This window comes from Triticum aestivum, chromosome 4D, assembly GCF_018294505.1.
Source record: "Triticum aestivum cultivar Chinese Spring chromosome 4D, IWGSC CS RefSeq v2.1, whole genome shotgun sequence".
Classification (NCBI taxonomy): domain Eukaryota; kingdom Viridiplantae; phylum Streptophyta; class Magnoliopsida; order Poales; family Poaceae; genus Triticum; species Triticum aestivum.
This window is the reverse complement of record NC_057805.1, coordinates 509,758,876-509,775,276: the sequence shown is the minus strand read 5'-3', so window position 1 is coordinate 509,775,276 and position 16,401 is coordinate 509,758,876. Positions and strand designations below refer to the sequence as shown.

Here is a 16,401-nt window from a genome sequence, read left to right as displayed (position 1 = left end):
ATTACAGCAAATATCTCGGTGCATGCGTTGCTAGGGAATAAAACAATGTCCAAAAAATCTCTTACTAAATATCAGTAGGTTTATATATCACCGATTAACACTGTCATCTTCGTTCAGAACCGTTATGGCTCTCTGGCCACGCAATCTTAGTCAACCGAGATTTGATTATGTCTCAATCGATACTATATCCGTGAGATTTTACATTGAGATCTGTGTAAAAAAATTAGTTTTTTCTTTTTCTTTCTTGCAAATTATGTCACTTGTCGACGGAGACTTAGCCACACTCATAGCGAAAACATAACAAGGTGCAGGACTTAACCACAAGATAAACTGTAGAGCCAACTTGAGACATGCCTACTACTCTCTTTGGCCCAAAATAGCGTGGATGACTTGGTACAACTTTTTATAGGATATATGCTCCCTCCGTGAGTAGATATAGTAGATAAACAACTTGCATGGTGAGAAGTGTTTCTATCCTCTGGCTGGCGGACTCACTCGCCATCGTCCTCCTTGTCACGGTTAAGCTTTTCAACGAAATCGCCATGGTGATCGGCGGCGGCGGCTTTGGCCTCGAGATACACCTGGTGACTGAGCCGCGATCTCCTGGCCACCTGGTCGGCGGCGAGGTCGATGCAGCCCTTGGCGATGTACTCGGCCCGGAGCACGGCCTGCTTGGCGGCGAGGTGCCTACTCAGGTCGTCGAAGAAGTCGGCGGCGTCGTTCCACTCGTCCTTGTGCGGGTTGTGGTCGTCGTCATCCCGGCGGGGGACAGGCTTGCTGTGGTCGCAGGCAGCAGGTTTGACGGGTGGATTTTTCTTTCTTCCGATTTGGAACGCTTTGGATTGGATGGATCGATTTGGGGAGGGAGGCTTCTTGGTCCAGCCTCCAGTGTTATAAAGAAGGGAAGGGAGGCGGAGGCTGCACCTTGCTTGTTCCCTGCCGGACTCGGATTCAGGTTCGACCACGTACGGTGCAGCTTCCCAGCTTCACACATGATACGATACCGTACCCACCCAAGTAAGTGTGTGTATTTTAATCGTATATGGAGTATAATGATATCCATTTGCCTACCAACCAAAATAAAATCATTAACGGAAACAAACTGCACCCAAGACGATATCCACATTCCATTGCTGTCATCTCAATCTGCAGGGCTTCACAGCACAAGTTTCAATTCAATGCCAAAGACACTAGCCCAAAACAGCATAACCTCGGCATCCAATCCAATCCAACCAAAATTTTCGGTATTCTATCTATTTAGACCAACTCAACTCAGGGTTTCCTCTCCTCTCCTCTCCTGGTACTGGACATCTCCACTAGCAAAATTGCTCCTTCAATTTATGCAGAAGCAGCTGGTACCAAACAACAGACACTCTACTCTCTTCTATACCTGGCAATGGCATAAACCTTCTCTCCCAACCCAAAACCCAACCAAGCCCCCATGATATGTGCAGCACTCTGTTAGACTAGCATGGTACTAGTATTTACCATGAGCCTCACTCACTCCATCAGAGGCCTCCCCCCCTGGGCCATCCAGCTCGCGATGGCGCTCATCAGAGACAGGTTAGGCACCAGCTTCTTGTCACGCAGCTGCGCCTTGGTCACCGGCGACGTGTTCTGGTCGCACAGCCACATCACTATCGCGTCGTGCTCGTACGAGTACCCGTCCGCCGCCAGGCACGGGTTCTTCATCACCTTCTGCACCAACCACACACACACACACACACACACACAGCTACTGTATTAATCACACGTCCATGCACCAAATGATAATCAGCCTGTCTATCTATCTATCACACAAACTGCCACACTTATAAATCTGCTGTAGAAACCGTACGTACCTTGAGTATTGGGCACATGAAGTGGCTGGGCGGCCCGGCCAAGCCTGGCACGGCCGTGCTATGCTTCAGCCGTTCCAGATCCACCGCCACCACGCTCTTGAGGTCAGGCCGGTCCTTGCTCCGCATCTCCAAACACTTTAGCCCTAGCTGGGCGAGTTCATGCGCTTCTTTCACGGGCCAGTCCCCTGCACTCTTGTCCAAGACATCAGTAATCTGGCCGTCCTCCACTGCTCGCTCCACCAGCTCAGGTAGTCCGATCGGTGACTTGGCCGTCAGCAGCTCAAGGATCACCATGCCAAGCGCGTACGTGTCCGACTTCACCGACACCTGCCCGCTTCTCTGGTACTCCGGGTCCAGGTAAAACAGTGTGCCCGCCAGACCCGTCCTCTTGTACACCGTGCGGTTTGACAGAGTCTCCTTCTGTGGCATCAGGGTTGACAGGCCCACGTCACCAATCTTGCTCACTAGGTTGCTGTCGAGGAGCACGTTTTCAGGCTTCAGGTCACGGTGGATGATTGGGCTGGGCTTTGTGCTGTGCAGGAACACCAGGGCTGAAGCAATTTCCCAGGCAATGCGGAAGCGATCAACCCATGGGATCGCTGGTGTGCCTTTTCTGCGCTGCAGACGATCAGCAAGGCTGCCGTTCTCCATGTACTCGTACACCAAGCAGCCCTTGTCCGGACAGGCTCCCAGGAGCATCAGCAAGTGTGGGTGGCGTATCCTGCTCAGAACCTCAAGCTGCAGAAACAGGCACTTGCATCAACATTTTTTGAACATTGTCACTTAATAACTTGACATAAAAATTCTCAAGATGGGACCCTAGCTGCTTCACTGCGTCATGAAGAAAAGGCCATTAAAAATACACGCAGTGCTGCCTAATAAACAAACAGCTCACCAGAAGAAGAAGAAGAAGAAGAAGAAGAAGAAGAAGAAGAAGAAGAAGCACAAAATGAATTCAGCCAATACGTACCTCTTGGTTGAAATGCTTGGTACTGGTGCTGTCATTAGAATGAAGGACCTTTATCGCTACATCCAAGTGGTTGAGATGGCCCTTGTATACCGTTCCATTAGACCCAGTTCCGATCTTGAGTGACTCTGAGAATGATGCTGTAGCGTTATCAATCTCTTCCCAAGTGAACGTCGAGTACGAGTCGCCTTGAAGTACAAGGAGCTTCTCCAGCCTCGCCTTCCTATCAGCGTCCTTGGATGCCTTTGCCAGCAGCCTATTTTTCTGCATAACCTCCGCCCTCACAAGATCCTTTAATTGGGTTGCTGCCTCCTCTGCGAGGAGTCTCTGCGCCATCTGTTCCTGTACATCGTCATTGGCCTTATCCACCCTGGCCTGTATCTCACTTAACTGAGCTTCCACTTCCATGCGCCTGGCAGCTAATTCATTCACCTGATCGACATCAATAAGGATCAGAGGTAAGATGATTTAAACATTTGTGCTGAATTGGTACATTCACCCTTTTTGACAGCAGCCACACCACTGACTTGCCTGATGAGATGCATCGACAGACTCATCCTGAACGAGTTTGTATGCTCCCTGTATATGTCCCAGTTCAAGCTTCAGCTTTTCAAGCTCTGTACTGATATCATCCTGCATTGGCACAGGTTACGAGAGCAGAGCAGAGTTAGAGTGCAACCCACAAAATATACATGTTCCATTCACATCTTCTTCCAGCGCAACAGTAAATTTGCCTAATTAAGGAATGCATCTATAATAAGATCAAGATCCATAAGGCACGTGCGAACTCCATAGTAACTCATTATCAATCGGATTGGAGGAAAACAAATTACTGTGGCAAAGTTAGCGAAAAAACTGGGAATCTTTAATATATTAAATGTTATCTGAAAAAAAAAACAAAACGAAAGCTATGGGTTGGACGCGTAAATATAGTTTCAATGAAGACGTTCATATAATTAAAATCCTGTCAATAACCAAGAAATTGCAGCACTAACCTTGTTACCACTAACCTTCTTCTCTGAAAGCATTAATTCCAGCAGTGAATTTTGTTTTGTTGGCACCTTGTCCGAACCCTGCAATTAACCAAAACAAAAGCTATGTGTTGGACACGTAAATATAGTTTCAATGAAGATGTTCATATAATTAAAATCCTGTCAATAACCAAGAAATTGCACCACCAACCTTCTTGTCTGAAAGCATGAATCCCAGCAGTGAACTTTCTTTTGTTGGCACCTTGTCTGAACCCTGAAATTGACTTGATATAGAGCTTTGAGCACCAGTGCATGGGGTAATTCTTCTGTCCTTGTTGGCATATACTGACGCATTTCCAGTGAGATAATCATATAGATTAAAACCTTCAACAGATGAAATACTTTCGAGGTTCTCTGATGCCAAGTTGGAGCGTGGCAGGCTTGGAAAACCAGACAGGCCCCGCCCTGAACTGTCATCCAAATCTGATGAGACAAGGGAACAGGTAACATTCAGATGATGAGAAGGGGAAATAAGCAACTCCAACTTGTCTATCTTTGCATTTGAGATTATACTTTTAAGCCAAGTACTAGAGACAATAATAGGCTTATGTCTTCATGCAAGCTTGCTGCAGTTTCACAGTTCCAGCAGCAATAAGAAATAGGAAGGAATATACTGCACGCCAAAGATGCACAGGAAGGGAACAATACAACAACAACAACAAAGCCTTTAGTCCCAAACAAGTTGGGGTAGGCTAGAGGTGAAACCCATAAGATCTCGCAACCAACTCATGGCTCTGGCACATGGATAGCAAGCTTCCACGCACCCCTGTCCATAGCTAGCTCTTTGTCGATACTCCAATCCTTCAGGTCTCTCTTAACGGACTCCTCCCATGTCAAAATCGGTCGACCCCGCCCTCTCTTGACATTCTCCGCACGCTTTAGCCGTCCGCTATGCACTGGAGCTTCTGGAGGCCTGCGCTGAATATGCCCAAACCATCTCAAACGATGTTGGACAAGCTTCTCCTCAATTGGTGCTACCCCAACTCTATCTCGTATATCATCATTCCGGACTCGATCCTTCCTCGTGTGGCCACACATCCATCTCAACATACGCATCTCCGCCACACCTAACTGTTGAACATGTCGCCTTTTAGTCGGCCAACACTCCGGGCCATACAACATTGCGGGTCGAACCGCCGTCCTATAGAACTTGCCTTTTAGCTTTTGTGGCACTCTCTTGTCACAGAGAATGCCAGAAGCTTGGCGCCACTTCATCCATCCGGCTTTGATTCGATGGTTCACATCTTCATCAATACCCCCATCCTCCTGCAACATTGACCCCAAATACCGAAAGGTGTCCTTCCGAGGTACCACCTGGCCATCAAGGCTAACCTCCTCCTCCTCACAGCTAGTAGTACTGAAACCGCACATCATGTACTCGGTTTTAGTTCTACTAAGCCTAAACCCTTTCGATTCCAAGGTTTGTCTCCATAACTCTAACTTCCTATTTACCCCCGTCCGACTATCGTCAACTAGCACCACATCATCCGCAAAGAGCATACACCATGGGATATCTCCTTGTATACCCCTTGTGACCTCATCCATCACCAATGCAAAAAGATAAGGGCTCAAAGCTGACCCCTGATGTAGTCCTATCTTAATCGGGAAGTCATCGATGTCGACATCACTTGTTCGAACACTTGTCACAACATTATTGTACATGTCCTTGATGAGGGTAATGTACTTTGCTGGGACTTTGTGTTTCTCCAAGGCCCACCACATGACATTCCGCGGTATCTTATCATAGGCCTTCTCCAAGTCAATGAACACCATATGCAAGTCCTTCTTATGCTCCCTATATCTCTCCATAAGTTGTCGTACCAAGAAAATGGCTTCCATGGTCGACCTCCCAGGCATGAAACCAAACTGATTTTTGGTCACGCTTGTCATTCTTCTTAAGCGGTGCTCAATGACTCTCTCCCATAGCTTCATTGTATGGCTCATCAGCTTAATTCCACGGTAATTAGTACAACTCTGAACATCCCCCTTGTTCTTGAAGATTGGTACTAATATACTCCGTCTCCATTCTTTTGGCATCTTGTTTGCCCGAAAAATGAGGTTGAAAAGCTTGGTTAGCCATACTATCGCTATGTCCCCGAGACCTTTCCACACCTCAATGGGGATACAATCAGGGCCCATCGCCTTGCCTCCTTTCATCCTTTTTAAAGCCTCCTTCACCTCAGACTCCTGGATGCGCCGCACAAAACGCATGCTGGTCTCATGAAAGGAGTCATTCAGTTCAATGGTAGAACTCTCATTCTCCCCATTGAACAGCTTGTCGAAGTACTCCCGCCATCTATGCTTAATCTCTTCGTCCTTCACCAAGAGTTGGCCTGCTCCGTCCTTGATGCATTTGACTTGGCCAATATCCCTCATCTTCCTCTCCCGGATCTTAGCCATCTTATAGATGTCCCTTTCACCTTCCTTCGTGCCTAACCGTTGGTAGAGGTGCTCATATGCCCGACCCCTTGCTTCACCAACAGCTCGCTTTGCGGCCTTCTTCGCCATCTTGTACTTCTCTATGTTGTCTGCACTCCTATCCAGGTATAGGCGTCTGAAGCAATCTTTCTTCTCTTTAAGCGCCTTCTGGACATCATCATTCCACCACCAGGTATCCTTATCTTCGCTTCTCCTTCCCCTGGACACTCCAAACTCCTCCGAGGCCACCTTACGAATGCAAGTCGCCATCTTCATCCACACATTGTCCGCATCCCCTCCTTCCTCCCAAGGGCCCTCCTTAAATATCCTCTCCTTGAACACCTGAGCTACCTCCCCCTTGAGCTTCCACCACTTCGTTCTAGCGACCTTGGCACGCTTATCCCGCTGGACACGAATCCGAAAGCGGAAGTCAGCAACCACCAGCTTATGCTGGGGTACAACACTCTCCCCAGGTATCACCTTACAGTCTAGGCACGCACGCCTATCTTCTCTTCTCGAGAGGATGAAATCAATCTGGCTAGAGTGTTGGCCACTACTAAAAGTCACCAGATGTGATTCTCTCTTTCTAAAGAGGGTGTTAGCTACAATCATGTTGTAGGCTAGAGCAAAGCTTAAGACATCTTCTCCTTCTTGATTCCTGATGCCATAGCCAAAGCCCCCATGCGCCCCTTCAAAACCTATGTTAGATGTACCCACGTGGCCATTGAGGTCTCCTCCTATGAAGAGCTTCTCACCAATCGGTACACTCCTAACCATGTCTTCCAAGCCTTCCCAGAACTCCCTCTTGGTGTTCTCATTGTGGCCTACTTGCGGGGCATATGCGCTGATAACATTGAGAACCAAGTCCTCAGCTACCAGCTTGACCAGGATAATCCGGTCCCCACGTCTCCTGACGTCTACCACTCCATACTTGAGGCTCTTGTTGATCAAGATGCCTACGCCATTTCTGTTTGCAGCCGTCCCCGTGTACCACAGCTTGAAGCCGGTATCCTCCACCTCCTTCGCCTTCTGTCCTCTCCATTTGGTTTCTTGGACGCAAAGGATATCAACACCTCTCCTCACTGCTGCATCAACTAGCTCCCGAAGCTTTCCTGTCAGAGACCCTACGTTCCAGCTACCTAAGCGAATCCTCCTAGGCTCGGCTAGCTTCCTTACCCTTCGCACTCGTCGAGTCAAATGCAAAGACCCTTGCTCATTTTCCACTACATCCGGGCGCCGATGTAGCGCGCCACTAAGGATGCGACGACCCGATCCTCGCTCACTTGCCACCGTATCCGGATCAAGATACGGCGCGCCACTTGGGGGGTGACGGCTATGGGGCCTTACCTGATATTGAGGAATCTATAAATTCTTCGGTCTCGGAGCTCTCGGAGTTGCCTTTTGGTACTAGAGAGCCAGAGGGCAAGCCACTTTCTGATTCAGAAGCATAAACTGAAGACAATCCATCCTTTGAAACAACATATGCTGTGCAAAAGCTGGGGACACTCTTGCAGATTTTGGAGGACGTCCTAGTTACACTGGACATCCTATAAGACATATATCATCCAATGATCAAAAGGAGCATGCACATTAATTATTATTCACCACGAATTAGTACAGTACAGGTATGAGTATGAGTATGAGTATGAGGAGCTACCTAGTGAATGGGATCATGCTGGAAGAGTTACCGACAACGAGGATCTGTATCTTGTACTGAGAAACAAGACTGGAAATGGTATCCGCGACATCGTTACCCTCAACAAGCAGTACTTGAGCTTCAACCTGAGCCGAGTAAGTAAACAAATTAATTCAACCAACAGACAAGGGGTTGATTCATCCAGTCAGCCTATAATAGGAAATGGAGATATGCTTGTTAAGGCAAGTCAACCTGTGCCAAGTAAGTAAACAAACAAATTCAACCAACAGACAAAGGGGTTGATGCATTCATTCAGTGTAGAACATGAAATGGAAACGGACTACTTGTCAAGTCAAGTCAACCTGAGCTAATTAAGTAAACAATTAAATCCAACCCACATGCATTTGAATTAGCAAGTACTCCCTCTGTAAACAAATATAAGAGCGTTTAGATAACTACTTTAGATCTAAACGCTCTTATATTTCTTTACGGAGAGATTCAACCTGAGCCAAGAAAGTAAAGAAATCAATTCAACCAACAGGCAAGGGGTTGATGCATTCAGTCAGTCAGTCTAGAATAGGAAATGGAAACATGCTCCTTGTTATAAGGCAAATCAACCTGTGACTAGTGAGTAAACAAATAAATTCAACCAGCAGACAAAGGGGTTGATGCATTCATTCAGTGTGGAATATGAAATGGAAATGGAGTACAAGCCAACCTGATCCAATTAACTAAACAGATAAATCCAACCAACATACAAGGGGGTCGATCCATCCATCCATCCATCCATTCATTCAGATTCAGTCTAGAACATGAAACGGAAATGGAGTACAGTTGCTAACTGAAACCACCTTGTTTTCATCACATGTGTCTTTGCAGCGGAACAGCATTTGCTGCTTCTTGATCCACTTTTTCCCGAGATAGTCGTCGGCGACGGTGGACTTGACTTCATCAATCGGGAGGCGGCCCCCCACTGAAGGTAGGTAAGCCGCACACAGGCACAGGCACAAACAGATGGTGAGCATGTAGCGGAAGCAACTCAAGCGGGCGGAAGCGACGAGGTAAGAAGGAGCTGGGCGTGCGGAGCTGGAGCGTGCGTACGTACTTGGCGTGGGCACGGCCAGGACCGGGGTGAGGACGTGGATGAGCTTGAAGGCGGGAGGCGCGGCGTCGTCCCTGGCGAAGTTGGCGAGCGCCCACTGGAGGACGTAGGCGCTGGACTTGGAGCCGCCGAGCGCCAGCCCGACAACGGTGGGCGCCGCGCCCGCTCCGGTCCCGTCTCCCTCGTTGGCGGCCATCGGTGGATCAGTCGCACGCCCTGTTCATCGGCAAGAGGCGCGGAAATGAAATCGATCAGCAACAGCAGCAGGAAATTACCGACGCGCTCTCGTCGGGGAAGAGAGCGAGAGTTCCGCCACCACGACGCGCGCCGCTCCGACAACTAGGCTAGGGTAGGGCCTCTCGAGCCGAGCCGAGCAGTCGCGCGCGCGCGCGCTCTGGTCGGGGAAGAGCGAGCGAGCGAGAGAGAGGAGCACAGGGGCTCCGCCTCTGCGGCAGCCGCGCGAAGCACCGCCTCCGCCTCCGCCGCCGACGAGGCTAGCGTAGGCCCTCTCGAGCGGTGCCGAGCCGAGGGGTCGCGCGGGCGCGCTCTGGGGTAAGGGGCGCGGCGCGAGCGAGAGGGGAAGGGGTTTCACATGCATTTGGTGGGGGGCGGGGCGGGGCTTACCCGTGGAGCGCGGGCGGTGCTTCACTCCGGCCGGCGAAGGCGACGGCGACGGCGACGGCGAGGCCCCCGGAGCGGAGGAGGAGGGAAGCTACGCTACGGCGCGGCGGTTATGGAAGAAGAGAGCAGGAGGATGCGGAGTTTTGTAGGACGGAACGGACCTGGTCGTATGGGCCACGCTGGCTTCGTGGGCCGGTCGGAGTGAAATCCCAGCTGGATGTTGGGCCCATCCTTTCCTTTCTTGCTCTAGGGCTCGGCTCGGCCCACCCGCCTCCGCTCTGTCTGTCCCCCCTCAAAAAAAGAAAAAGAAAAAAACTGTCACCGCTGCACACTGAGACGGACCGCCGCTGGAGGGGGGGGAGTCGCGGCCGCCGCCGGCCGCTGGGAAGAAGACGGCCTCGCCGGCAGGACGTGCGCGGCTCCCTTCCGCCGAAGAGCTCCGACCGGAGGTATGCCCCTCCCTCTCTTCTCCCCGCTCCCGAGCTGCTGAATCACCATGGATTCACTCCCCTATGGCAACCTAGGCCTGCCTCCCCTCCACTTAACTGATCCCTAGCTCTAGCTGATTTGACTCCCAACAGGATTTTCCTTAGGAGTTAGTGTCAAAGCAGCAACCACTAGTAGCATTTTGAGTTCGTTTGTGATAAGGCATAATAATAACCAGTAAAATGTCAGCTAAAATTCAGTATGTGGCATGTTTGTTTCTCTGTCTGAGTGGCATGCTGCCATTGCTTGCCAATTTCACTGCACGGGAAGCTGAACTGCACATGAGCACATTGATCTAGTCAGTAGTCAACAGTCTTGTTTCATGACAATCTGCTCGACTTCCCGTCGCATCGCCGCCGCGGACTCACTGCTGTTTTCCTCTTTTGTTGCAGGACAAGTGTGCTGCATATTTGTATTACCAAGGTGAAAAACACAGGGCAGTTTAACCAACAGCTCAAGGCGGTCGAATATGATGCGTGTAAATGAGTGCCCTCACAGAAGATACATCATCTGAGTCCCAAGATAGATCCTTGTACTTTGATGAAAACCAAATCATATATAATGTGGTTTCTTCCATATACAAGAGCACAGGTGAGGGCTTGTCTTCTGACATGCATCTCTAATTACAAGCACAGCTTACAAAACCTTATCTTATTCAGTCAAGCTGCTCTGCAATATACTCCTACCTTATCACTTTCTGCCATTCCAAACATCAACTTATATATAGGTTACATTAATTCAGTCATACTCTATTGGCTTGAGTTAGGATACATACAGTATATATATAGTATGGCTATATGAGTACCACCTCTCCTTGTACATGCAGATATACTGACTGACCATCAGACTAGTTCATCATTTTTGGGTGCAGGTTTTACACCCCCCAAAAGAAATGTCACTAACTGCTATGTGGTGCGGTGGACATGGCTATGGCTCCTGCTCCAGTGTGCGCCTGATCCACCTCTTCTTCCCCCTCCCCAACTATCCTCTTCCAGAACCAGTGCTTCCTCCACACCTGCTCCATCTGCTCCATGGGCAGCTGCTTCGTCTCCGGCAGGAAGAAGAAGACGAACAGCGTCATCACGCACACCCACCCGCCAAACAGGAAGAAGGTGCCGAACTTGAGATGGCACAGCATGTTGAGGAACGTCTGCCCGATCACAAACGTCATCAGGAAGATGACCGCAATCACGACGCTCTGCCCTGCCGACCTGATCTCCAGCGGGCAGATCTCTGTTGGCACCAAGTAGGTGAGAGGTCCCCAGGACCAGGCGAACCCTGCCACGAACACGCACATGATGACCAGGACCAGGTATCCGTACTCCTTATCCATGACTCCATGGTCCTTGAACTTCACGGCCAGGATCGCACCGACAGTGAACTGTGACAGGATCATCTGAATGCCGCCTACCAGCAAGAGCTTTCTGCGCCCGAACTTGTCGACGACGATCATGGCCACGATGTTGGCGACTGTGGCGCAGAGGCGTGTCACGACCGCTGACATGAGTGCCGCGCTCTCCCCTAGCCCGATGGTCCGGAACATGACCGGCGCGTAGAAGTTGATCACGTTGATTCCCGTGACCTGGTTGAAGAAAGGAATGAGGAGCGCTATCACGAGCTGTGGCCTGTACTTCTTCTTCAGGATGTTCCGGTACGGGTTCTTGATTGCCCTGGATATGTTGCTGGCAGTGACCAGATCGTCGAGCTCTTTCTGAACCCCCGTCGTGCCACGCAGCCTCTGGAGCATCATCTTCGCCTCGTCGACATTGCCATCACGCTGGATCAGGAAGCTGGGGGTCTCAGGCAGGAAGATCGCACCGATAGTTAGAAATGCAGCAGGCACAGCAGCCATGGACAGTGATATCCTCCACCCCCATCCTCCTTCGATTTTCTGCACTCCATAGTTGATGACGTTCGCGATGAGGATGCCGATGCTGATACAGAGCTCAAAGCCGTTGTTGATGGCGCCACGGTACTGCGGCGGCGCCATTTCCGAGAGGTACAGTGGAATCGACTGCAAGGCAAATTTACTCATTAGTTAGTTACCAGTAGAATAAAAGTCTAACCTTCAATTCTCCTGAAAAAGATATACTTGTAGGACACATGAATATCCTTTCTAGACTGCGCGTATGAAAAGAAAATTCAGACAGCATAAAGTTTCAGGAGATAGCATCTTGTATTTCGTTTTTGCAAAAGCATATCGCAAGGAGGACACGTGAATATACTTTGTGGATTACGAATATGAAAATAAAGTTGAGACAGCATAAAGTTTCAGGAGAGAGCATCTTGTGTTTCTCTTTTGCAAAAAACATATTGCGCTGTGGTTGCTTTTGGTGATGATCATAGTGAACTTCCTTTTCTGCTCTTTCGTTGATGTGAATAGTCACCACTTTAGCAGGTTGAGATACCGATCTATTTTGTTGGTTTCTTGCTGGTTTGATCTAACGAATGAATCCTGGCATTGTGTTAAAAAGAAATACTTACTTACTTACGAAGCCTTTTGTCCCAAACAAGTTGGGGTAGGCTAGATATGAAACCCTTTCACGAGGACTTCCCAGGAGGTCACCCATCCTAGTACTACTCTCGCCCAAATGGGTTTCATACCCAAAAGACTGGCTACTTTTTACGTTGGCTCGCCAAGCCTATCACAACCCTTAGATATGAAACCCTTTCACGAGGACTTCCCAGGAGGCCACTTATCGTAGTACTACTCTCGCTCAAATGGGTTTCATACCTATGGGACTGGCTAGTTTTTACGTTGGCTTGCAAGCCTATCACAACCCTCCTCCTTTACCCGGGCTTGGGACCGGCTATGCCTAGAAGACATAAAAAGAAATAATCCATCAAATTCCCCAAAATAGAAATTGTACCAATTCACTCTGGCCATGTTTAATAATGGTTGAAAATTTGACTTGTGGGCTAAACTGTCGCTGTGTCCATGAAGAAGACAGCTGACTTGACTTTGATTCTTGCAGCTATTAACTTGAAATATCTCAAACGGGACATTTTCCTTGAGGCAGCGGCAATGCTGTAGCAAGTTGAGACACTGTTCTATTTTTGTTGGTGTCTTGTTGTTTTCATTTAATTAATTAACGAATTCCCATGTTGTATAAAGCAGAAATAATCCATTCAATTCCCCAAAATAAAAATTATAGCAATCCATTCTGGCCACAATTAACAATGGTTGAAAATTTGACTTGTGGGCTAAATTGTTGTTGTGTCCTTGAAGAAGACTGCTGACTTGACCTTGATTCTTCCAGTTATAAACTTGAAATATCTCAAAGGTAACATTTCGGTTCAGGCAGCACATTGCTGTAGCAAGTTGGGACACTGATCTATTTTGTTGGTTTCTTGCTGTTTTTATCTAATTGGCGAATTGCCGCGTTGTATAAATTAGAAATAATCCATCCATTTCCCAAAATTAAAAAATTACACCAATTCATTATGGCCACAATAATAATGGTTGAAAAGTTGACTTGTCGACTAAATTGTCGTTGTGTTCATGAAGACAAGTGCTGACTTGACTTTGATTATTACTGATGCACACTCTCAAACGAAATATTTTCCCTCGAGGTAATTTTATATGATAATATGAATGAATAATCTGTGGACAGTACTAATGAAGTGTGTAGGTGTGGTGCCACTTGCCAATTTTGACAAGGACAAAAGTGGATCCACAGTGAGAGGGTGACCACAATCGGTTGCTTTCTTGCTAGACTGGAAGGGCCAGGTAAGAAAGGTACTTATAGAAAACGAAGTCCACTAAATAATCTTGGTTGTGTGCGTGTGTGTGGCAGCTTTGATCTGGACAAATTGCACAGCGATGTCTGCCTCTCGCGATCAAGTTCGGTACCAAGTGTCAAAGTCAATGGATCATGGACTTGCTTGTGACCGGAATCCTATTAGTATTTAAAGACTAATAATAACTAACTGATGATTAAGTATATATGTTATTGTGACATGCAGGTAGGAAGTACCTGGTTGGTGAATCCGAGGCCGATGCCGAGGAGGATGCGGTTGACGAGGAGCATGTAGACGTTGACGGCGGCGCCCCCGAACGCGGAGCCGGCGATGAAGACGGAGCCGCCGATGAGGATGGAGGCGCGGCGGCCGTAGCGGGTGGTGACGGAGGAGGCGAAGAGGGTGGCGACGAGGCCGGCAACGTAGAGGGAGGAGGTGAAGACGGTGAGCAGCTCGCTGTCGAAGCGGCAGTAGTTGGAGACGGTGGCGGCCTTGTCCCCCTTCATCTGGTGGTAGACGTCCGGGAAGAACTTCTTGAGGAACGACTCCATGGACGTGACGCCGCCTGTGTGTTTGGTCATCCATCCATCAGTCAATCAACCAATCAACATCAGAATCACATCATGTTTGTACATGTAGGAGTATGTACAGCAGTTATTGTTAGCTGGCTTGGCTAATCACATCAAGTCGTAGTCTGATTAAACTGAACTAGACTAGATGGGATGTACTGCTGCGTACGTACTAGGATTAATTAATTAATTTTTTTGATTGATTCGACAGGTTTTAGTAAGAACAATGTTGACAAGCGTTCCCTCCGTTCCATAATTCTCGTGCTGGTTTTAGTTTGGTTTAGAATTTGAACTGAGACCACGGCAAGAATTCATGCAATGGATTGGAGGGAGTGGTAGAAGTAAGTAGTAACTGTAAAAGTTGGTATGGTGAATTTTGCAAAGTCATGGTGATGAGTTCGTCGTTTCCAGAAGAAAGGGAAAGAGGAAGTCATGTTGATGAGGTGAATTTGTTGCTGGCTAGTAGTACATGCAGCTGTGAAGAGAACACTGGACAATCATGCATGCATACGGGTGCAGAGTGAGTGGTACGGGCAGTGGGTGGGTAGGTGTTAAATGCACAAGGAAGGGAAGCCCATCCATCCAATCTGGTGCAAGAAAGAAAGACGGGGCTTCCAATTCCAATCTGGCACCGCCGCAAGTACGCCCAAGGTAAGCGTTCCTTAATGACCGTGTCCTTTTGAGTGTGCGCTTAATTAATGGATAAATTATTATTTGCCTGCCTTCTCTCCTCACTCTGATGAACTCTACAGGGCCCCTGCCTGCCCTTGAAGGAAGGAATGCGAGCTGCTAGCGCTAGGCGGATGGGAAGAATTGCAGGAGGAGGTACCTGAGATTCCGAGGTCGTAGCCGAAGAGGATGCCGCCGCTGCCGGCGACGATGCAGGAGAGGACGACGAAGGAGGTGACCCGGCCGCTGTACCCGGCGCCGCCCGCCGGGCCCTCCACGAACGCCCCTATCGCCATTGATTGGTTGATTCTTGGTAGGCTGGAGTTGGAGATGGATCGGGGGACGGAAGGGGAGCTTGGCTTGGGTAGCACTAGCAAGCAGTGGGGAGTGAGCGAGCGAGCGAGAGTCCCTTGGGATGTGAAGGAAGGGGTCGTGGGGTGTGCCTATTTATTGTTATGAGCTAGCTAAGCGTTCGCGTTCTGGTTCGACTGGGCAATGGCAGCGGCAGGCAATGCCTCTCCTGTGTCCTAGCAGATGTTTACAGCCGGGCCGGCGGTGAGGGTGGGCCGGGTTGGGGGTTGGGTTGGATGCTTCTGGCCGACGGTTTGGCTCTGCCTCTCCTCTCAGCGGACGGATCGAGCAGCTGGGGACCACGGCTCAGCCTCACTCACCCGCTCACATCGACCAATCAATCTTGCCTAGCTTAGCTGGTGCCAGATTTTGTCTAGCGTTGGCTTCTTCGGTTTCGGTTTCGGTTTCGGTGGGTAGGGGCCACGCGTCGGCGGCCCGGTCCTCGGTCAAGCTGGAGCAAGCGAGCATGCCACCACGTGCTGTGTCACTCTGCATCCATCATTCTTTCGTTTAACAGAAAGAAAGAAAAAAAGTAGGAAAAACATCCAGCCTCTGCATCATTGAACCACCGTCGCCGTCAGTACACGCCGCTTGCCCTGCCGGAGCCGACTTCACTTTGCCCATGTCCAAGGACCAGAGCCGCAGCATCGCCAAACAACCCTTGTATCAATCCGACGTGCCTAACACCAAGTATGGCCGCCGCGCACGCAGAGCGAGAAAACCGTAACTTCAGCGCGTCAAGGAGATGGCAGATCCGTCGAATCCAACCCGATTGACGAACTCGGAGAGGGTCGGAGCCCGGAGGACCAGCTCGAAGATGAGGCGACACCATCCACCCGAACACCACTCCTGCGAGCAAAAAAAAAAGGAAAAACTTACCACTAGACAGCACCGCCGACGGTCAGGCAAAGGGGGGGTGGATCCGCAAACTCATCGGCGAAGCTTGGAGGGGTGAGTGCCCTAGCCGCC

General features: G+C 49.4%; 3 protein-coding genes and 1 long non-coding RNA gene across 5 annotated transcripts; 1 reads left to right on the top strand and 3 right to left on the bottom strand.

Annotated features, from left to right (window-relative positions):
- Window positions 1-273: 273 nt before the first annotated feature.
- Window positions 274-1,131, bottom strand: LOC123097202 (uncharacterized). Its single transcript, XM_044518923.1, has 2 exons — window positions 1,109-1,131; window positions 274-984 (listed from the first exon to the last, which is right to left on the bottom strand). The coding sequence occupies exons 1-2, from the start codon at window positions 1,129-1,131 to the stop codon at window positions 492-494; spliced, it is 516 nt and encodes a 171-aa protein (XP_044374858.1). The 3' UTR covers window positions 274-491.
- On the bottom strand, window positions 1,104-9,741 carry LOC123099166 (U-box domain-containing protein 52). Of its 2 annotated transcripts, none has more exons than XM_044521328.1 (11): window positions 9,620-9,741; window positions 8,999-9,211; window positions 8,745-8,866; window positions 7,915-8,039; window positions 7,605-7,804; window positions 3,991-4,262; window positions 3,804-3,881; window positions 3,340-3,441; window positions 2,812-3,240; window positions 1,842-2,579; window positions 1,104-1,698 (listed from the first exon to the last, which is right to left on the bottom strand). In XM_044521328.1, exons 2-11 carry the CDS (start codon window positions 9,189-9,191, stop codon window positions 1,501-1,503), a joined length of 2,457 nt encoding a protein of 818 aa, XP_044377263.1. In that variant the 5' UTR covers window positions 9,192-9,211; window positions 9,620-9,741; the 3' UTR covers window positions 1,104-1,500. The 2 variants fall into 2 exon arrangements, with proteins under 2 accessions (XP_044377263.1, XP_044377264.1); XM_044521329.1 differs by having other exon boundaries at window positions 3,819-3,881.
- A 148-nt stretch (window positions 9,742-9,889) lies between these two features.
- LOC123099165 (uncharacterized) lies at window positions 9,890-11,214 on the top strand. The gene is made up of 3 exons (XR_006448094.1): window positions 9,890-10,065; window positions 10,495-10,693; window positions 10,974-11,214. It is a non-coding gene; the product is annotated as an uncharacterized lncRNA (long non-coding RNA).
- LOC123099164 (hexose carrier protein HEX6) lies at window positions 10,639-15,572 on the bottom strand. The gene is made up of 3 exons (XM_044521326.1): window positions 15,242-15,572; window positions 14,080-14,408; window positions 10,639-12,116 (listed from the first exon to the last, which is right to left on the bottom strand). The coding sequence occupies exons 1-3, from the start codon at window positions 15,375-15,377 to the stop codon at window positions 11,001-11,003; spliced, it is 1,581 nt and encodes a 526-aa protein (XP_044377261.1). The 5' UTR covers window positions 15,378-15,572; the 3' UTR covers window positions 10,639-11,000.
- Between the last annotated feature and the right edge of the window lie 829 nt (window positions 15,573-16,401).

What these genes read in the sequence shown, in the direction of transcription:
- LOC123097202 (XM_044518923.1), bottom strand. Translation starts at nt 1,131, where the DNA reads ATGGAATGTGGATATCGTCTTGG. An exon ending in GAATGTGGATATCGTCTTGG is followed by an intron (nt 985 to 1,108) that starts GTGCAGTTTGTT and finishes TCATGTGTGAAG; the next exon opens with CTGGGAAGCTGCACCGTACG.
- LOC123099166 (XM_044521328.1), bottom strand. Translation starts at nt 9,191, where the DNA reads ATGGCCGCCAACGAGGGAGACGGGACCGGAGCGGGCGCGGCGCCCACC. An exon ending in AGAAGGTTAGTGGTAACAAG is followed by an intron (nt 3,442 to 3,803) that starts GTTAGTGCTGCA and finishes GTGCCAATGCAG; the next exon opens with GATGATATCAGTACAGAGCT. An exon ending in CTGTCGATGCATCTCATCAG is followed by an intron (nt 3,241 to 3,339) that starts GCAAGTCAGTGG and finishes GATGTCGATCAG; the next exon opens with GTGAATGAATTAGCTGCCAG.
- LOC123099164 (XM_044521326.1), bottom strand. Translation starts at nt 15,377, where the DNA reads ATGGCGATAGGGGCGTTCGTGGAGGGCCCGGCGGGCGGCGCCGGGTAC. An exon ending in CTACGACCTCGGAATCTCAG is followed by an intron (nt 14,409 to 15,241) that starts GTACCTCCTCCT and finishes CCAAACACACAG; the next exon opens with GCGGCGTCACGTCCATGGAG. An exon ending in GCCTCGGATTCACCAACCAG is followed by an intron (nt 12,117 to 14,079) that starts GTACTTCCTACC and finishes TTTGCCTTGCAG; the next exon opens with TCGATTCCACTGTACCTCTC.